At 36.5% G+C, this 22,076-nt stretch overlaps 1 protein-coding gene and 1 long non-coding RNA gene across 7 annotated transcripts in view; one reads left to right on the forward strand and one right to left on the reverse strand.

Annotated features, from left to right (window-relative positions):
* The window catches only part of LOC127715239 (sodium- and chloride-dependent glycine transporter 2-like), a 219,157-nt gene that overhangs the window by 168,103 nt on the left and 28,978 nt on the right, over positions 1-22,076 (reverse strand). For 2 of the 3 annotated variants that reach the window (XM_052221261.1, XM_052221260.1), the window contains exon 2: positions 254-434. In XM_052221261.1, the coding sequence (XP_052077221.1) occupies positions 254-434 (181 nt within the window). Of the gene's footprint in view, positions 1-253; positions 435-7,546; positions 7,582-22,076 lie in introns of those variants that run through there. The other variant, XM_052221262.1, reaches the window with a different exon arrangement.
* LOC127715244 (uncharacterized) lies at positions 12,003-20,097 on the forward strand. Of its 4 annotated transcripts, none has more exons than XR_007988251.1 (4): positions 12,003-12,059; positions 15,234-15,410; positions 18,769-18,983; positions 19,872-20,097. It is a non-coding gene; the product is annotated as an uncharacterized LOC127715244 (long non-coding RNA). The 4 variants fall into 4 exon arrangements; XR_007988250.1 differs by lacking the exon at positions 12,003-12,059 and adding an exon at positions 13,056-13,117; XR_007988248.1 differs by lacking the exon at positions 12,003-12,059 and having other exon boundaries at positions 15,100-15,410.

The following is a 22,076-nucleotide window of genomic DNA, read 5'->3' on the forward strand; positions in this document are numbered from 1 at the left end:
AGATTAAATGAAGGGTGAGTTTACTTACGAACCAGTTTTAAAAACGACGTAACCTATGTGATGGCTCACACATTCTTTATTTGAGCTAGCTGGTAAAGAATGGGATGTTTTGAAACCAAGTATTCAATATATGCGTGCCTTGACTTTAATATGTGTAGTTTTGTTCTGTCAAAGTGAACTGGGACAATAGTAAAGATAAAACGATTTATACTGCCTACAACTAAACAACAATAATGCAAAGAATATTTCAAACCTCCACCATTTTTATAGCATAAATAAGGAAATCTCCAAATATTGGTGATGCTGACGGCATATCCTACACAGGACAATAAAAAATCCAAATTTCCACTCCATTTATCCCGACCGTCTTCTTCATGTTGGCTTTCTGTCTGGGTTTCTGTCTGGTTTTCTGTCTGTGATCTTCCATTCTTTTCCTAATTGAATACACATTATAAATTTTAAAAGGTGTATTGATCAAACATTTGTAAATGAATAACTGAGGTCATGACCCTTTTGCCATATGCTCTTCACGAAAGCCCCTTAAGATTTCAAAACAGCCGAACCTCGTTATGCCGAATTGAGTTGTGGCGAAATCTCGGATAAATCGAGGTATCATGTCAGTCCCCGAAAAGTTCGCGTTTGACCAATACAGTTTTAACTCGGATAAATGAACGTGATTGATTCGATATCTCGTTTTACATGAGTATATGTCGACGTTTCCCAGAGGAAAATGAAAATAAATTAACCCCGATATGAAAAATATGTGGAAGGAAAAGAATTTTTTTAAGTTTGAAGTACTGATTCAAATATTCTTATCGTATGTTTTTAAAGTGCATAAATATCAGTTTCCTAAATTATTACAAGGTCAATCAAATTGTTAGTACAACAATCAGAATGACTGTGTACAGATATTGTTTCTAACAACTTTGATGATTGACCATACCTGAACGTTATGTTTGTGGAACACAATATATACTTAACCCAGGTTGAAAGCATCTTCATATAAATACTGAGTACATGAGTTATTTCATTACGAACTATATCCTAATGTTAAGACTATCCTAAGAACATCCTAAGACACCTAGATAACTAAAAGTGTCCTAAACTTAGGACAGTTCCTATGACTTTTCCGAAGTTACGACATGTTTGATAAAACCACTTAGGAAACAGATATGCCCTTAGATTATCTTAAGACATGTCCTAGTCCTAAGAGCGCTTCGATATACAGGTTCCTGATCCCTTAAGCAAAGCGGACATTAAATATATTTGCTTTTCATACCCTTTTAGGTCAAATAGCTTACCACGTTCCCAGCACTTGTACATTTTGGCTTTTTTAAATTTAGACTTTGAACCTTCCCGATTAAGGTTAATCCAGGAAAGCAATTCAGACGCACCAAATCAATAAAATATCATTTTCGTTCATCGGTTTTTGATGAGTTCGATTATTCAAATTCTGGTTTCTCGATCGATTGATCGATCGATCGATCGATCGTATGAACAAAAAAAAAACATTACACTGCTTTACATTGCTTATTTAAACTGATAAAGAAATACTTCTTGACTAAATGTATTACAGTAACGATCAGTAATGCATTGTACACAGGTGAAACTTGAGTTTATCTAGCCAATATATTTTATAACCTCTGTAACCTCAACATGAAAGATGTTTTCGTGAACGTCATATAAATTTACTTGTGTAAAAGTAAGACTGTTACTTACTATGTGGTAAGGTTAAATATAAAGGATCACGTGACATTACTGTGGATTCATTCATTTACGTAGTATCCGACGAAGCCTCGTTATGGACATATGCAAATTAATAATTTGTTCGATCAATATAAAAATATTGTGCGCACAAATTATTATTTTGTGCGCTCAAATTCATATAGATTTCACATGTGGTAGATCTGTCTAATTTCTCTTGTTCAGAGCGATACGTCAGTCGTAATAGAGAATTGTATGAGGTTTTATTTTGATATGGGGGTTAGTAACAGCGAAATACTCACACTTCTTGCATGATATCATCACAATATAGTTTTATCAACATACTTAAACGAATACTCAGGAAAATATGTGTGTTTGTCGAAAACATATAAAATGTATGTGTAACATAGGAACAGCCAATAAGAATACTGTCTTGTGGATTTTAAAGGTTATAAGTATTGTATTTGAATAAAACTTTTTCAATTATATTTTATTTTATTAGATTACCTTTTGGCTATCTGTTCTTCGGTATAGTTTTTCATCTTACTTTTTAAATGACAAAGTCATAGCCACTCAATACTCCCCCTCCAATCATATATTATTTTCAACGCCTATGAATACATGTACATAAATGTGTCGGGAACAGTAATATATTTCAATTTCCATAAGAATGCAAATGTATTTAAGAGGATCAGTCTTATCATTTCTAGACAGAAGATGCAGAAGATCTATATTAGGGACAGTCATTTGATATAAAACGATTAACTTGAATATATGTGCCGTACAATTAGATGTCCAAATCCTCAAAATATCCATATACAAGTAAACAGAAAAGAACAGAAATTATATACATCCTAGAAGTCAAAAGAAGTCATGAGATAGGTTTGCAAACAGATAAAATGAATAAAAATTGTCCCTTTAAATGCAATCTTAAACGTTGAATTTCAGCAGTTAACAATTTTAACGAATGAATCCAATCTTCTAAGTAACACGCATCAACAGCTAAATGATACCATGTGTGTTGTCTTTTTGGTTTATTAGTATGTTTTTCTACATGTTATAATAACATATGTATATTCCTGTACAGGCAAAATGCAAATGAACAAATAGAATTGAGAATGGGATTGTACAATACAATACATTATTTTATTAACGTCTCACCTTTTACAAACCAATACACAACACAGTGATTAAAACAAATTACAAATATGTAAAAGCCATTCATATAGAATAATGAGAGACGAGTATTAACACATTAGAAACAAATTACTCAAAACTTAAAACCATAAAAAGTAAACACAAAATTATCTACATGTATATAACAATTTACGACGTCTATCTAAAATGTCTCTGCAGGTTTTGGCACACAAACGGATATTGCTCAGTCTATCTAGAATCACATATAGCTTACCTTGAATAGAAAAAAGTTGCAAAGAGACAACAACCCGACCAAAGAGCAGAAAATATAGCACTGCAACATATATGAAGGCATTCTACCAAAATCCAGCTATTGATCCGGCAAGTTGTGATTATGTCAATATAATTATGCAATGCCCATCACCCATACGGTAGTATCAAAATACTACCGGATTCTTGATTGGAAAAATATAAATTTTTCGTAATCTCTTTGTATTATCAAAATTCCTGCACGTGTGTGTACAACTGGTCGTCACAATCTCAACAGTATTCAGGTCGTTTTCTTTCAACATTCACCTTCTTTACACTGACAACCTTAACAAAATGTAACATAGTGCAGCATACTTTTTTCTGTATAGGACCCGATCGGGGGCTCCGTAGAATCCTGCATTATTATATAGGCCATACTATAAGCCACGGGTGCGTGGGTACAAGATTTTGATAATTATTTTTCATTATTTGCACTGAATATTCAATTTTCCATTTTTTACCACATACTGAACACCACTAAGCATGCCTTACCTTGTTTTAGATAAATTTATCCACTCTGAAAATATCCCTTACTTTACTATCCATACTTTAAAACAACATTGTAAGTAGTGAGAAAACAAATATGAGTGGCTTAATATTTTACTTACATACATAGTTATTAACAAATACAAGTACAAGTCATTAATCCAGCTCTGGAAAATAACAAAATAACTAACAAACAAAAATTCCTATCTATCCACTAGATAGGTTGATAAGGTGTCAAATTAATGTCAAATAAAATGTATAACAAACATCGCATCAATGTTCAACTATTCTAGATTTAATGGTTGACAAATATGTAGTTATTTTGATTTATGATTTCGTGGGCATTGTATGTATTAGTATAAGATATTATTATACCGTTGAAAACTTAAACGGATGGGCATTAAAGAAATTTATCATATATTTAGTACAAAATACAGCTATTTTGTATATCTAATAAAGGTTCTTTTTTCCAGTCTGTATCACCTACCCTGTATCGCATACCCCGTATCGCATAGCTAAACCCGTATCGCATACCCCGTATCGCATAGCTAAATCCGTATCGCATACCTGGCGTGACGTCATAAATCAAATGACGTCAACGTTTGACCTATGACGTCCAGTTGCTGTATTTCCTGGCATAGGAAAAAAGTGAGTTCCCACTCAAAAAATGTCATATCATTTCAACTAAAATCGATATTTTCAAAAAAAATATTACCCAGTAACTTTATAAGCGATTTTTATAAAATAGATACAATAAGTTTTTTAGTGGGAACTCACTGTTGTCCAATGACTGTGTATATAGGAATCCCCTGTTTGTCTGTTAATAATCTTTGAAAAGATGATACTTGGTAACATTGTTGTCCATATTTATGTATACAAATGAGTTCAGATTGTTGTATAATGATTAAACTTAACAACAAATATTGGGAAGGTGGGATGTATTCTACAGTTGACACTATTGTTAGTGAATGCTTTTAAATACATGGTCTTAAATTATATTTTATGCCAGTTTCATAGCTCTATATTGAGGGTTGTAGGTTGTAGGGGACATTACGATGTGGATATTAAGCAAATAAGGAAGTCTATAATTAAATTCTTCTGTTTGTTATATTTTCGGACGATTTAAAAAAAAAAGTATATCACATTAATCTGATTCTATTTAAATATATGATACACAGAATAATACATGACAAAATCCGTATCGCATGCTGTATCACAACTCGACCAATATCAGCACTCGGGACATTCGGCACTCGGGACTGATATTGGTTTCTTGTGGTGATACAGCATGCGATACGGATTTTGCCATGTATTATTCTGTATGTATTAAATCTACAGTCAGTTGTAAACAAAACTTAATTGCTGAAATACTCCGTAACACTTTCAAAGAGCATAATTATGTAAAAAATACTTGTAATACAGAATATTATATAGTTAGCATTTTAAAATTTTTCATGAATTATTGATTGCTTTTATCGAAACGTCCATTAACTTTGAATTTATGTTTAATAAATAATTCATACAAGCCATTATATATTTGTTAGAAATTTACACATGGCCTAGGCTGTTTTATTCGAATTTTACCCGATCGTTAGATTGTTAAGATTCTTGATTAAAATGGGTAGTCACAGTGTTCAGTAGGGAATCTAATGTTTTGTTCTATGTCACATGGGATATATCTAGCTCTCAATATTTATAGAGTTGTGAACCCGAACCGACTCTTTTATACAAAACAAGCATTGATACATCTATTATACAAATAGAAATTGAAAAAGAAACTACAGAACCGTTATTCCTATTCTAATGCATAACAAATATAATTAATGCATAAGATCTTAAACTAGATGCACTAAAGAGCCTGTGTCGCTCACCTTGATCTATGTGCATATTCAACAAAGGACACTCTCCAACATGGTAGACGAGAATAGAATTCATGACAAAAATCTCTGTTCTGTTGATCTTAAAATTGAGAATGAAAACGGGGAATGTGTCAAAGAGACAACAGTCCGCCCAAAGAGCAGAAAACAGCCTTGTATTGCTGATCATTTAATCTGTTTAGTTTCTCTCTATCTTTGTTTTTTGCTCAAAAAACAAAAGAGGGTAAAAAAAATCCTCATTTAAGGGCAATCACTCCTTTAAAGAGTGACAGTATTCTTACTATATCGGCAAAATTTTACTTGTTAGTAGATCTTGCCTAGCTGATCATTTTTGTGATTTAAAGTGTCTATTCATCTATTATAGTTTTTAGCATATATATAAGGCAAAACGCAAAAAAAAAAATGGAAAAAAAAATCATCATTAAAGGGCAATAACTCCTACACGGAGTCGTCGGAAGATTTCCTCAATATTATCTTAATCGTAGATCTTGTCTTGCTGTCATTTTTGCTTATTTAAGTTTCTATCCATCTATTATAATTTTTTAGATATATGGCAAAAACGCAAAATATTGGGGCTCTAATAAGGAGTCGACTGGCGATTTCGACCATCATACTCATTTGTAGAACGTGTCTTGGTGATCATTTTTGCAATTTAAAGTTTCTCTCTATCTATTACAGTTTTCAAGATAATAGAAAAAAATGGTAAAATTTGTCATTTAAAGGCAATAACTCCTATAAGAAGTCGTCTGACAGTTTTGACACATATAAACAATTGGTAGAGCTCAACATTCCGAACATATCTGCTCCTGTCAGATTTTGTCTTTTAATAACGATTTTCAAAATAATAGACAAAACTTACATTTTATCCCTTTTTTCTATTTTTGGCCATGTCGGCCATCTTGGTTGGCAGGTGGAGTCATCGGACACATTTTTTAAACTAGATATCTTAATGATGAGTATGGCCAAGTTTGGTTAAATTTGGCACGGTAGTTTCAGATGAGAAGATTTTTGTAGAAGTTAACAGACGACGACGGACGACGACAGACGACAACGGACGACGGACGACGGACGCCAAGTGATGAGAAAATGTATTAAATCAAAATAAAATAAATTCCGCGAGATTTCATGAATGATCTTGGCGCATTTAAGTCATGTCAATACATGTCATACGAATGAAAACTCTCAAGCTTATGATTATTCCGTTACGTGTATGCTCTAATACCAATTAACAATAACAATTATTACGTTGACGTTGACGTAATTTATGCCGTACCTTTTTAGAAAGGTTAAACTGTCTAGTAGAGAGTTTAAATAGCGACAATAAAATATGTTGATAAATTAAACTATCAATTCTGCAATTAACCCACATCATTAATCGCTAATTCAGATATCAAAACTTATAGCTAAATTTTGACTTCAACAAGATACTACCCAAATGAAATAGAAATACAAAAATATGTATATAATTTCGACATTTAGCAACCGAATTTCTGTTTTGCACCTGAAATTTATTTTTATACAATGTATGACAGTAAAATATTGCACGTGCCTAAAACCTATTTGACAATTTTCTTTTAGTTTAAGCCTTTTTTATGTCCATAACCAGTTTTGAAACGGAGACCGTCATAGACCTCACTTAAAGAACAGCAAAATTTGAGTCCACGGTATGAACCAATAGCGGAAAATTAGCATTGGATCTACGAATCTTTCATCTTTCATACAAAATACAAAATACAAAAAGTTTTACGGAAACTTAGAAAAACAACATATCAACCTGTTTCTTGTACCGTTCACTCCTCCGATGTGAATTGATTTTCAGTTTTCAGAGAAAAGAAACAAGATGGTGATACACAAAAACGACACGAGTCAGTGGGTTTCACGATATTCTGTATTCCTTTGGTTTTTAATTACGATGTTGTGTAGTAATTACATAAAAAATATAAATACGTGTTGTGTGTCTTATTCGTTTTGACTTTCTTCATAATATATGTACATCAACTAATTATATGAAGATGCTAAATTAAATTTCTTACCATTTTTCATCGGAGTTAAATATAAACGTTCACAGCTTACCATAAATTGTAAGAATAAAAAACGAAACTTTAAAAGTATGAAAGGTGTATATTTTTTGCTCACCTGGTGCAAAGGATATCACATTTCAAGTACAAAATTATAAACAGCTACTATAGGGCACATGCTACGTTCGATTATAAATCACAGAAAGTGGACATTTTATGTATAGTACTGAACGAGCTAATTAAAACATTTTGTCTTATTGTGAGACATATTGAAATAGCCTAGTGTTTGGTGATTGAATTAGCATCAATCTTAAACCACTGATATAAAACCAAATCGAAAGGTTTCGAGTCTATCAAGAACCTGACATTGTATACAAATTAGCTGAAGATATGTTATGGTATTATACTTAAACTATCGATTGACGTCTTTGCACAAATGTTCGAACAGATAAACAACAGTATACAATACTATCGAAATTAATCACTTGGTCTATTAGAAAACTATCATTGATAGTTTAATACTAGTCTATCGTAGCCTGTTTCTCTCCCTTGCACATACGAGTATATCGGTCACCCTTGTTGTTTGTCAGGTCACCCTTGTTGTATGTCAGAGCCAAAGCAGATAAAGGACAGGGAACCAGTCTATAGTCTATCGCTATCTTAAAATCGCAAATTGTCGTATGTCCGTAATGCTGTCATTTTCCCACCGTGTCGATATATAAAATAATTTCTGTTGTACACGGTATGCAGTCGGCTTTTCGAAATGCAGAAAATCGTCTTTGTATTTCTTGTAATTGTCATTTAATGTTGGAGTAATTGGCGAGAACTTTTGAAATGTAAACATGTATCCAGGTGAGCAAGTATAAACTTGGCATCACGCTTCACATAACCAAGTTAAAAGTTATAATCTATAAGATGTCTTGTTTAAAATTTATGTGTATTTCACAAATCAAATGTAAAGAACAAAAATGTGAATTCTTGTGTATTCGACCGTAAGATGTATTTGGATTCCTTAACGATAAGGAGGCCCGAGAACACAGTTATTTCGTAGTGCATTTCTTTAGACAATAAATTCAAATTAAAAAAATCGCAAAAAGATTTTTACAGTGTAGTGTACTACTATTGGGACAAGTAATATCAAAATTATAGAAAAGTCTACCAGCTCTAACTCAAAATATTGACAATTCTGTGTTAAGGGGGTCTAAAATTCAGTTTGACAGCTTCAGACATACTAGTTTTTGACCTTTTTTAACTGGACCAAATCACTACTTAACACAAAGATCAGCACCCAAATTTTTTTAACATGTAATTTCATCCCCTTACTTAATATTTTATGCATAATTTTTAAGTGTATGAAAAAAGTTAAGGACGATAACTAACTGTGTCCTCGGACTTAGGAATGCTGTGTGTTCCAATTCATAATTTATGTAATTGTACTAACACTAAGTTTTCAACAATCTAATTAAATTTGACATCAGACGTTTGTGACTCTTTGTTGAGACCATTTGTTTGTAGACTCTCTTAAATAGTTTGTATATAAGCTTTCCAAACCTTTGGCTTCCAGCCTACCCAATGAAAGTTACATGGGCATGTATTCCACTTTTACTGGACGGTAACGCTACTGGTAGACTATAGAATATAGGATCGTGAAGCAAATCTTATTGAGAAGCCACATGTACCGTCAGTAAATAAACCAGGCTGAAGCTAGCGAACAATAACTAGCGAACAATTAGCCAGCGAACAATAAGGCGATATATCTAAAAATGGAAAAAAAATGAATAAGACAGCAACGGCCTTAAATGAAAAATATTAAAAAAGGCAACTATTCCATGGCTTCTAGAGAAAAATAATGAGGGGTGTCACGGGGTATGACTATATAGGTCTTGTAGAGGAGAAACAGGCGCATCTTTTGCGCAAGTTATTGAAGGGCGCTATGTTCAAAAATCTGAAACTGGAGCTCAAAATTTGAAAAAAAATGATTAAAAACAGGGGGTTGGCCTATTCCATGGCTTCTAGAGTAAAATAATGATAGGTGTCACAGGGTATGACTATATAGGTCTTGTAGAAGAGAAACAGGCGCATCATTTGCGCAAAGTATCGAAGGGCGCTAGGTTCAAAAATCTGAAACTGGAGCTCAAAATTTGAAAAAAATGATTAAAAACAGAGGTTGCCCTATTCCATGGCTTCTAGAGAAAAATAATGAGGGGTGTCACGGGGTATGACTATATCGTTCTTGAAGGGGAGAAACAGGCGCATCTTTTGCGCCAGGTATCGAAGGGTGCTATGTTCAAAAATCTGAAACTAGAGCTCAAAATTTGAAAAAAAAATTGTTAAAAACAGGGGGTTGGCCTATTCCACGGCTTCTAGAGAAAAATAATGAGGGGTGTCATTGGGTATGACTATATAGGTCTTGTAGAGGAGAAACAGGCGCATCTTTTGCGCAAGGTATCGAAGGGCGCTATGTTCAAAAATCTGAAACTGGAGCTCAAAATTTGAAAAAAAATGGTTAAAACCAGGGGGATTGCCCTATTCCATGGCTTCTAGAGAAAAATAATGAGGGGTGTCACGGGGTATGACTATATAGGTCTTGTAGAAGAGAAACAGGCGCATCTTTTGCGCAAGGTATTGAAGGGCGCTATGTTCAAAAATCTTAAACTGGAGCTCAAAATTTGAAAAAAAATTGTTAAAAACAGGGGGATTGCCCTTTTCCGTGGCTTCTAGAGAAAATTAATGAGAGGTGTCACGGGGTATGACTATATAGGTCTTGTAGAGGAGAAACAGGCGCATCTTTTGCGCAAGGTATCGAAGGGCGCTATGTTCAAAAATCTGAAACTGGAGCTCAAAATTTGAAAACAAATTGTTAAAAACAGGGGGTTTGGCCTATTCCATGGCTTCTAGAGAAAAATAATGAGGGCTGTCACTGGGTATGACTATATAGGTCTTGTAGAAGAGAAACAGGCGCATCTTTTGCGCAAGGTATCGAAGGGCGCTATGTTCAAAAATCTGAAACTAGGGCTCAAACTTTGGAAAAAAAAGTTAAAAACAGGGGGGTTGGCCTATTCCATCGCTTCTAGAGAAAAATAATGAGGTGTGACACGGGGTATGACTTGATAGATCTTGTAGAGGAGAAACAGGCGCATCTTTTGCGCAAGGTATTGAAGGGTGATATTTTCAAAAATCTGAAACTGGAGCTCAAAATTTGAAAAAAAAATTGTTAAAAACAGTGAGTTGGCCTATTCCATGGCTTCTAGTGAAAAATAATGAGGGGTGTCACGGGGTATGACTATATCGTTCTTGTAGAGGAGAAACAGGCGCATCATTTGCGCAAAGTATCGAAGGGCGCTATGTTCAAAAATCTGAAACTAGAGCTCAAAATTTGAAAAAAAAATTGTTAAAAACAGGGGGTTGGCCTATTCCATGGCTCCTAGAGAAAAATAATGAGGGGTGTCATTGGGTATGACTATATAGGTCTTGTAGAGGAGAAACAGGCGCATCTTTTGCGCAAGGTATCGAAGGGCGCTATGTTCAAAAATCTGAAACTGGAGCTCAAAATTTGAAAAAAAAATTGTTAAAAACAGGGGGATTGCCCTATTCCATGGCTTCTAGAGAAAAATAATGAGGGGTGTCACGGGGTATGACTATATAGGGCTTGTAGAAGAGAAACAGGCGCATCTTTTGCGCAAGGTATTGAAGGGCGCTATGTTCAAAAATCTGAAACTGGAGCTCAAAATTTGAAAAAAATTGTTAAAAACAGGGGGATTGCCCTATTCCATGGCTTCTAGTGAAAAATAATGAGGGGTGTCACGGGGTATGACTATATAGGTCTTGTAGAGGAGAAACAGGCGCATCATTTGCGCAAAGTATCGAAGGGCGCTATGTTCAAAAATCTGAAACTGGTGCTCAAAATTTGATAAAAATGGTTAAAAACAGGGGGGTTGCCCTATTCCATGGCTTCTAGAGAAAAATAATGAGGGGTGTCACGGGGTATGACTATATAGGTCTTGTAGAGGAGAAACAGGCGCATCTTTTGCGCAAGGTATCGAAGGGCGCTATGTTCAAAAATCTGAAACTGGAGCTCAAAATTTGAAAACAAATTGTTAAAAACAGGGGGTTTGGCCTATTCCATGGCTTCTAGAGAAAAATAATGAGGGCTGTCACTGGGTATGACTATATAGGTCTTGTAGAAGAGAAACAGGCGCATCTTTTGCGCAAGGTATCGAAGGGCGCTATGTTCAAAAATCTGAAACTAGGGCTCAAACTTTGGAAAAAAAAGTTAAAAACAGGGGGGTTGGCCTATTCCATCGCTTCTAGAGAAAAATAATGAGGGGTGTCACGGGGTATGACTTGATAGATCTTGTAGAGGAGAAACAGGCGCATCTTTTGCGCAAGGTATTGAAGGGTGATATGTTCAAAAATCTGAAACTGGAGCTCAAAATTTGAAAAAAAAATTGTTAAAAACAGTGAGTTGGCCTATTCCATGGCTTCTAGTGAAAAATAATGAGGGGTGTCACGGGGTATGACTATAAAGGTCTTGTAGAGGAGAAACAGGCGCATCATTTGCGCAAAGTATCGAAGGGCGCTATGTTCAAAAATCTGAAACTGGAGCTCAAAATTTGAAAAAGAATGGTTAAAAACAGGGGTTGCCCTATTCCATGGCTTCTAGAGAAAAATAATGAGGGGTGTCACGGGGTATGACTATATAGGTCTTGTAGAGTAGAAACAGGCGCATCTTTTGCGCAAGGTATCGAAGGGCGCTATGTTCAAAAATCTGAAACTGGGGCTCAAACTTTGGGAAAAAAAGTTAAAAACAGGGGGGTTGGCCTATTCCATCGCTTCTAGAGAAAAATAATGAGGTGTGTCACGGGGTATGACTTTATAGATCTTGTAGAGGAGAAACAGGCGCATCTTTTGCGCAAGGTATCGAAGGGTGATATGTTCAAAAATCTGAAACTGGAGCTCAAAATTTGAAAAAAAAATTGTTAAAAACAGGGGGTTGGCCTATTCCATAGCTTCTAATGAAAAATAATGAGGGGTGTCACGGGGTATGACTATATAGGTCTTGTAGAGGAGAAACAGGCGCATCATTTGCGCAAAGTATCGAAGGGCGCTATGTTCAAAAATCTGATATGGAGCTTAAAATTTGAAAAAAATTTGTTAAAAACAGGGGGGTTGGCCTATTCCATGGCTTCAAGAGAATAATAATGAGGGGTGTCACGGGATATGACTATATAGGTCTTGTAGAGGAGAAACAGGCGCATCTTTTGCGCAAGATATTGAAGGGCGCTATGTTAAAAAATCTGAAACTATGGCTCAAAAATTGGATAAAAAATTGAAAAAAACAGGGGGGTTGGCCTATTCCATGGCTTCTAGAGAAAAATAATGAGGTGTGACACGGGGTATGACTATATAGATCTTGTAGAGGAGAAACAGGCGCATCTTCTGCGCAAGGTATCGAAGGGTGCTATGTTCAAAAATCTGAAACTGGAGCTCAAAATTTGAAAAAAAAATTGTTAGAAAAGGGGGTTGGCCTATTCCATGGCTTCTAGTGAAAAATAATGAGGGGTGTCACGGGGTATGACTATAAAGGTCTTGTAGAGGAGAAACAGGCGCATCATTTGCGCAAAGTATCGAAGGGCGCTATGTTCAAAAATCTGAAACTGGGGCTCAAACTTTGGAAAAAAAAGTTAAAAACAGGGGGGTTGGCCTATTCCATCGCTTCTAGTGAAAAATAATGAGGTGTGTCACGGGGTATGACTTTATAGATCTTGTAGAGGAGAAACAGGCGCATCTTTTGCGCAAGGTATCGAAGGGTGATATGTTCAAAAATCTGAAACTGGAGCTCAAAATTTGAAAAAAAAATTGTTAGAAAAGGGGGTTGGCCTATTCCATGGCTTCTAGTGAAAAATAAAGAGGGGTGTCACGGGGTATGACTATAAAGGTCTTGTAGAGGAGAAACAGGCGCATCATTTGCGCAAAGTATCGAAGGGCGCTATGTTCAAAAATCTGAAACTGGGGCTCAAACTTTGGAAAAAAAAGTTAAAAACAGGGGGGTTGGCCTATTCCATCGCTTCTAGTGAAAAATAATGAGGGGTGTCACGGGGTATGACTATATAGGTCTTGTAGAGGAGAAACAGGCTCTTCTTTTGCGCAAGGTATTGAAGGGCGCTATGTTCAAAAATCTGAAACTGGAGCTCAAAATTTGAAAAAAAAATTTTAAAAACAGGGGATTGGCCTATTCCATGGCTTCTAGAGAAAAATAATGACGGGTGTCACGGGGTATGACTATATAGGTCTTGTAGAAGAAAAACAGGCGCATCTTTTGCGCTAGGTATCGAAGGGCGCTATGTTCAAAAATCTGAAACTGGAGCTCAAAATTTGAAAAAAAAATTGTTAAAAACAGGGGGTTGGCCTATTCCATAGCTTCTAGTGAAAATTAATGAGGGGTGTCACGGGGTATGACTATATAAGTCTTGTAGAGGAGAAACAGGCGCATCATTTGCGCAAAGTATCGAAGGGCGCTATGTTCAAAAATCTGATTTGGAGCTTAAAATTTGAAAAAAAATTGTTAAGAACAGGGGGTTGGCCTATTCCATGGCTTCAAGAGAATAATAATGAGGGGTGTCACGGGATATGACTATATAGGTCTTGTAGAGGAGAAACAGGCGCATCTTTTGCGCAAGATATTGAAGGGCGCTATGTTAAAAAATCTGAAACTATGGCTCAAAAATTGGATAAAAAATTGAAAAAAACAGGGGGGTTGGCCTATTCCATGGCTTCTAGAGAAAAATAATGAGGTGTGACACGGGGTATGACTTTATAGATCTTGTAGAGGAGAAACAGGCGCATCTTTTGCGCAAGGTATCGAAGGGTGCTATGTTCAAAAATCTGAAACTGGAGCTCAAAATTTGAAAAAAAAATTGTTAGAAAAGGGGGTTGGCCTATTCCATGGCTTCTAGAGAAAAATAATGAGGGTGTCACGGGGTATGACTATAAAGGTCTTGTAGAGGAGAAACAGGCGCATCATTTGCGCAAAGTATCGAAGGGCGCTATGTTCAAAAATCTGAAACTGGGGCTCAAACTTTGGAAAAAAAAGTTAAAAACAGGGGGGTTGGCCTATTCCATCGCTTCTAGAGAAAAATAATGAGGTGTGTCACGGGGTATGACTTTATAGATCTTGTAGAGGAGAAACAGGCGCATCTTTTGCGCAAGGTATCGAAGGGTGATATGTTCAAAAATCTGAAACTGGAGCTCAAAATTTGAAAACAAAATTGTTAAAAACAGGGGGTTGCCCTATTCCATGGCTTCTAGCCAAAAATAATGAGGGGTGTCACGGGGTATGACTATATAGGTCTTGAAAAGGAGAAACAGGCTCTTCTTTTGCGCAAGGTATTGAAGGGCGCTATGTTCAAAAATCTGAAACTGGAGCTCAAAATTTGAAAAAAAATTGTTAAAAACAGGGGATTGGCCTATTCCATGGCTTCTAGAGAAAAATAAAGACGGGTGTCACGGGGTATGACTATATAGGTCTTGTAGAGGAGAAACAGGCGCATCTTTTGCGCAAGGTATCGAAGGGCGCTATGTTCAAAAAATCTGAAACTGGAGCTCAAAATTTGAAAAAAAAATGTAAAAAACAGGGGCGTTGGCCTATTCCATGGCTTCTAGAGAAAAATAATGAGGGATGTCACGGGGTATGACTATATAGGTCTTGTAGAGGAGAAACAGGCGCATCTTTTGCGCAAGGTATCGAAGGGCGCTATGTTCAAAAATCTGAAACTGGAGCTCAAAATTTGAAAAAAAATTGTTAAAAACAGGGGGGTTGGCCTATTCCATGGCTTCTAGAGAAAAATAATGAGGGGTGTCACGGGGTATGACTATATAGGTCTTGTAGAGGAGAAACAGGCGCATCTTTTGCGCAAGGTATTGAAGGGCGCTATGTTAAAAAATCTGAAACTAGGGCTCAAAATTTGGATAAAAAATTGAAAAAAAAACAGGGGGGTTGGCCTATTCCATGACTTCTAGAGGAAAATAATGAAGGGTGTCACGGGGTATGACTATATAGGTCTTGTAGAGGAGAAACAGGCGCATCTTTTGCGCAATGTATCGAAGGGTGCTATGTTCAAAAATCTGAAACTGGAGCTCAAAATTTGAAAAAAAAATTGTTAAAAACAGTGAGTTGGCCTATTCCATGGCTTCTAGTGAAAAATAATGAGGGGTGTCACGGGGTATGACTATAAAGGTCTTGTAGAGGAGAACAGGCGCATCATTTGCGCAAAGTATCGAAGGGCGCTATGTTCAAAAATCTGAAACTGGAGCTCAAAATTTGAAAAAGAATGGTTAAAAACAGGGGTTGCCCTATTCCATGGCTTCTAGAGAAAAATAATGAGGGGTGTCACGGGGTATGACTATATAGGTCTTGTAGAGTAGAAACAGGCGCATCTTTTGCGCAAGGTATCGAAGGGCGCTATGTTCAAAAATCTGAAACTGGGGCTCAAACTTTGGGAAAAAAAGTTAAAAACAGGGGGGTTGGCCTATTCCATCGCTTCTAGAGAAAAATAATGAGGTGTGTCACGGGGTATGACTTTATAGATCTTGTAGAAGAGAAACAGGCGCATCTTTTGCGCAAGGTATCGAAGGGTGATATGTTCAAAAATCTGAAACTGGAGCTCAAAATTTGAAAAAAAAATTGTTAAAAACAGGGGGTTGGCCTATTCCATAGCTTCTAATGAAAAATAATGAGGGGTGTCACGGGGTATGACTATATAGGTCTTGTAGAGGAGAAACAGGCGCATCATTTGCGCAAAGTATCGAAGGGCGCTATGTTCAAAAATCTGATATGGAGCTTAAAATTTGAAAAAAATTTGTTAAAAACAGGGGGGTTGGCCTATTCCATGGCTTCAAGAGAATAATAATGAGGGGTGTCACGGGATATGACTATATAGGTCTTGTAGAGGAGAAACAGGCGCATCTTTTGCGCAAGATATTGAAGGGCGCTATGTTAAAAAATCTGAAACTATGGCTCAAAAATTGGATAAAAAATTGAAAAAAACAGGGGGGTTGGCCTATTCCATGGCTTCTAGAGAAAAATAATGAGGTGTGACACGGGGTATGACTTTATAGATCTTGTAGAGGAGAAACAGGCGCATTTTCTGCGCAAGGAATCGAAGGGTGCTATGTTCAAAAATCTGAAAAAAGGAGCTCAAAATTTGAAAAAAAAATTGTTAGAAAAGGGGGTTGGCCTATTCCATGGCTTCTAGAGAAAAATAATGAGGGGTGTCACGGGGTATGACTATAAAGGTCTTGTAGAGGAGAAACAGGCGCATCATTTGCGCAAAGTATCGAAGGGCGCTATGTTCAAAAATCTGAAACTGGGGCTCAAACTTTGGAAAAAAAAGTTAAAAACAGGGGGGTTGGCCTATTCCATCGCTTCTAGTGAAAAATAATGAGGTGTGTCACGGGGTATGACTTTATAGATCTTGTAGAGGAGAAACAGGCGCATCTTTTGCGCAAGGTATCGAAGGGTGATATGTTCAAAAATCTGAAACTGGAGCTCAAAATTTGAAAAAAAAATTGTTAAAAACAGGGGGTTGCCCTATTCCATGGCTTCTAGCCAAAAATAATGAGGGGTGTCACGGGGTATGACTATATAGGTCTTGTAGAGGAGAAACAGGCTCTTCTTTTGCGCAAGGTATTGAAGGGCGCTATGTTCAAAAATCTGAAACTGGAGCTCAAAATTTGAAAAAAAAAATTTAAAAACAGGGGAATGGCCTATTCCATGGCTTCTAGAGAAAAGCAATGACGGGTGTCACGGGGTATGACTATATAGGTCTTGTAGAAGAAAAACAGGCGCATCTTTTCCGCTAGGTATCGAAGGGCGCTATGTTCAAAAATCTGAAACTGGAGCTCAAAATTTGAAAAAAAAATTGTTAAAAACAGGGGGTTGGCCTATTCCATAGCTTCTAGTGAAAATTAATGAGGGGTGTCACGGGGTATGACTATATAGGTCTTGTAGAGGAGAAACAGGCGCATCATTTGCGCAAAGTATCGAAGGGCGCTATGTTCAAAAATCTGATATGGAGCTTAAAATTTGAAAAAAAATTGTTAAAAACAGGGGGGTTGGCCTATTCCATGGCTTCAAGAGAATAATAATGAGGGGTGTCACGGGATATGACTATATAGGTCTTGTAGAGGAGAAACAGGCGCATCTTTTGCGCAAGATATTGAAGGGCGCTATGTTAAAAAATCTGAAACTATGGCTCAAAAATTGGATAAAAAATTGAAAAAAACAGGGGGGTTGGCCTATTCCATGGCTTCTAGAGAAAAATAATGAGGTGTGACACGGGATATGACTTTATAGATCTTGTAGAGGAGAAGCAGGCGCATCTTTTGCGCAAGGTATCGAAGGGTGCTATGTTCAACAATCTGAAACTGGAGCTCAAAATTTGAAAAAAAAATTGTTAGAAAAGGGGGTTGGCCTATTCCATGGCTTCTAGAGAAAAATAATGAGGGTGTCACGGGGTATGACTATAAAGGTCTTGTAGAGGAGAAACAGGCGCATCATTTGCGCAAAGTATCGAAGGGCGCTATGTTCAAAAATCTGAAACTGGGGCTCAAACTTTGGAAAAAAAAGTTAAAAACAGGGGGGTTGGCCTATTCCATCGCTTCTAGAGAAAAATAATGAGGTGTGTCACGGGGTATGACTTTATAGATCTTGTAGAGGAGAAACAGGCGCATCTTTTGCGCAAGGTATCGAAGGGTGATATGTTCAAAAATCTGAAACTGGAGCTCAAAATTTGAAAACAAAATTGTTAAAAACAGGGGGTTGCCCTATTCCATGGCTTCTAGCCAAAAATAATGAGGGGTGTCACGGGGTATGACTATATAGGTCTTGTAGAGGAGAAACAGGCTCTTCTTTTGCGCAAGGTATTGAAGGGCGCTATGTTCAAAAATCTAAAACTGGAGCTCAAAATTTGAAAAAAAATTGTTAAAAACAGGGGGGTTGGCCTATTCCATGGCTTCTAGAGAAAAATAAAGACGGGTGTCACGGGGTATGACTATATAGGTCTTGTAGAGGAGAAACAGGCGCATCTTTTGCGCAAGGTATCGAAGGGCGCTATGTTCAAAAAATCTGAAACTGGAGCTTAAAATTTGAAAAAAAAATGTAAAAAACAGGGGCGTTGGCCTATTCCATGGCTTCTAGAGAAAAATAATGAGGGATGTCACGGGGTATGACTATATAGGTCTTGTAGAGGAGAAACAGGCGCATCTTTTGCGCAAGGTATCGAAGGGCGCTATGTTCAAAAATCTGAAACTGGAGCTCAAAATTTGAAAAAAAATTGTTAAAAACAGGGGGGTTGGCCTATTCCATGGCTTCTAGAGAAAAATAATGAGGGGTGTCACGGGGTATGACTATATAGGTCTTGTAGAGGAGAAACAGGCGCATCTTTTGCGCAAGGTATTGAAGGGCGCTATGTTAAAAAATCTGAAACTAGGGCTCAAAATTTGGATAAAATATTGAAAAAAAACAGGGGGGTTGGCCTATTCCATGACTTCTAGAGGAAAATAATGAAGGGTGTCACGGGGTATGATTATATAGGTCTTGTAGAGGAGAAACAGGCGCATCTTTTGCGCAATGTATCGAAGGGTGCTATGTTCAAAAATCTGAAACTGGAGCTCAAAATTTGAAAAAAAAATTGAAAAAAAACAGGGGGGTTGGCCTATTGCATGGCTTCTAGAGGAAAATAATGAAGGGTGTCACGGGGTATGACTATATAGGTCTTGTAGAGGAGAAACAGGCGCATCTTTTGCGCAATGTATCGAAGGGTGCTATGTTCAAAAATCTGAAACTGGAGCTCAAAATTTAAAAAAAAAAATGTTAAAAACAGGGTATTGGCCTATTCCATGGCTTCTAGTGAAAAATAATGAGGGGTGTCACGGGGTATGACTATATTGGTCTTGTAGAGGAGAAACAGGCGCATCATTTGCGCAAGGTATCGAAGGGCGCTATGTTCAAAAATCTGAAACTGGAGCTCAAAATTTGAAAAAAAATTGTTAAAAACAGGGGGGTTGCCCTATTCCATGGCTTCTAGCCAAAAATAATGAGGGGTGTCACGGGGTATGACTATATAAGTCTTGTAGAGGAGAAACAGGCGCATCTTTTGCGCAAGGTATTGAATGGCGCTATGTTCAAAAATCTGAAACTGGAGCTCAAAATTTGAAAAAAAATTGTTAAAAACAGGGTATTGGCCTATTCCATGGCCTCTAGTGAGAAATAATGAGGGGTGTCACGGGGTATGACTATATAGGTCTTGTAGAGGAGAAACAGGCACATCTTTTGCGCAAGGTATCGAAGGGCGCTATGTTCAAAAATCTGAAACTGGAGCTCAAAATTTGAAAAAAAATTGTTAAAAACAGGGGGGTTGGCCTATTCCATGGCTTCTAGAGAAAAATAATGAGGGGTGTCACGGGGTATGACTATATAGGTCTTGTAGAGGAGAAACAGGCGCATCTTTTGCGCAAGGTATTGAAGGGTGCTATGTTCAAAAATCTGAAACTAGGGCTCAAAATTTGGATAAAAAATTGAAAAAAAACTGGGGGGTTGGCCTATTCCATGGCTTCTAGAGGAAAATAATGAAGGGTGTCACGGGGTATGACTATATAGGTCTTGTAGAGGAGAAACAGGCGCATCTTTTGCGCAATGTATTGAAGGGTGCTATGTTCAAAAATCTGAAACTGGAGCTCAAAATTTGAAAAAAAAAATGTTAAAAACAGGGTATTGGCCTATTCCATGGCTTCTAGTGAAAAATAATGAGGGGTGTCACGGGGTATGACTATATTGGTCTTGTAGAGGAGAAACAGGCGCATCATTTGCGCAAAGTATCGAAGGGCGCTATGTTCAAAAATCTGAAACTGGAGCTCAAAATTTGAAAAAAAATTGTTAAAAACAGGGGGGTTGGCCTATTCCATGGCTTCTAGAGAAAAATAATGAGAGGTGTCACGGGGTATGACTATATAGGTCTTGTAGAGGAGAAACAGGCGCATCTTTTGCGCAAGGTATCGAAGGGTGCTATGTTCAAAAATCTGAAACTGGAGCTCAAAATTTGAAAAAAAAAATGTTAAAAACAGGGTATTGGCCTATTCCATGGCCTCTAGTGAGAAATAATGAGGGGTGTCACGGGGTATGACTATATAGGTCTTGTAGAGGAGAAACAGGCGCATCATTTGCGCAAAGTATCGAAGGGCGCTATGTTCAAAAATCTGAAACTGGAGCTCAAAATTTGAAAAAAGTGGTTAAAAACAGAGTTGTTGCCCTATTCCATGGCTTCTAGAGAAAAATAATGAGGGGTGTCACGGGGTATGACTATATAGGTCTTGTAGGGGAGAAACAGGCGCATCTTTTGCGCAAGGTATTGAAGGGCGCTATGTTCAAAAATCTGAAACTAGGGCTCAAAATTTGGATAAAAAATTGAAAAAAACAGGGGGTTGGCCTATTCCATGGCTTCTAGAGAAAAATAATGAGGGGTATCACGGGGTATGACTATATAGGTCTTGTAGAGGAGAAACATGCGCATCTTTTGCGCAAGGTATTGAAGGGCGCTATGTTCAAAAATCTGTAACTAGGGCTCAAAATTTGGATAAAAAATTGAAAAAAACAGAGGGGGTTAGCCTATAGGTGTTTTACCTCCATTGATTTTCCCCTATTTTTTTTTTTAAATTTGCAGTTTTCAAAAAATTGTTGAGAATTTAATTTTGTTGCAAATTCAAAAAATAACATAACATTTCATTGCAAATAAGGAAATAACCAACCAAGCAAATTTCTTCCTTATTTAACCTGTGTACAAATTAGTAACCATCACTACAAAAGTGTAAAAGTCTGAAAAGACCAGTTTTTGTCTTAATTTGCATGAACTTTTACTCGACATTCTCCAAAAGTATGACTTGTGTCTTAATTTTTCTTGACAAATTCTCATTTATATTAAATTTGTATGAAATTTACTCGACATATTCTCGACATTCTGAATATGGTCTTAAAATTTCTTGACAAATTCTTGACATTTGAATACTGTCTTGAAATTTCTCGACATATTCTCGACATTCTTATTTTTTCTCAGTATGGCTTAACATATTCTGAACATTTTGAATCGTGTCTTAAATTTACTTGACAGGTCTGAGTTTTACAAATCATGACCAATATTCATGATATAACTTTAATCTTTATTTCTCTTTATATGATATACTGTTGTTTCAAGTTACACTTCTTTACAACAAAAATAAAAGTTGGGCATGTAAAATAATTGAAAATTGGGTATATAAATATTTTCAGAGACATATATAAATATGTGTATATATGTCTCTGATATTTTTACAAATGCAAATATGGCTATGAAATCTAAAGTATAAAATAATTCAAATGTGGGTGTGTTGATATAAAACAATTTCAATGTGGGTTTTTAAATAATTACAAATTTTGATTCCTAAATCTTATAAATTAAATGATTCAAACCAATCATACTGTAGACATATTTCATTCCACATTCATAATATTCAA

The sequence above is a fragment of the Mytilus californianus genome, unplaced genomic scaffold (assembly GCF_021869535.1).
Source record: "Mytilus californianus isolate M0D057914Y unplaced genomic scaffold, xbMytCali1.0.p SCAF_9, whole genome shotgun sequence".
NCBI classification, from domain to species: domain Eukaryota; kingdom Metazoa; phylum Mollusca; class Bivalvia; order Mytilida; family Mytilidae; genus Mytilus; species Mytilus californianus.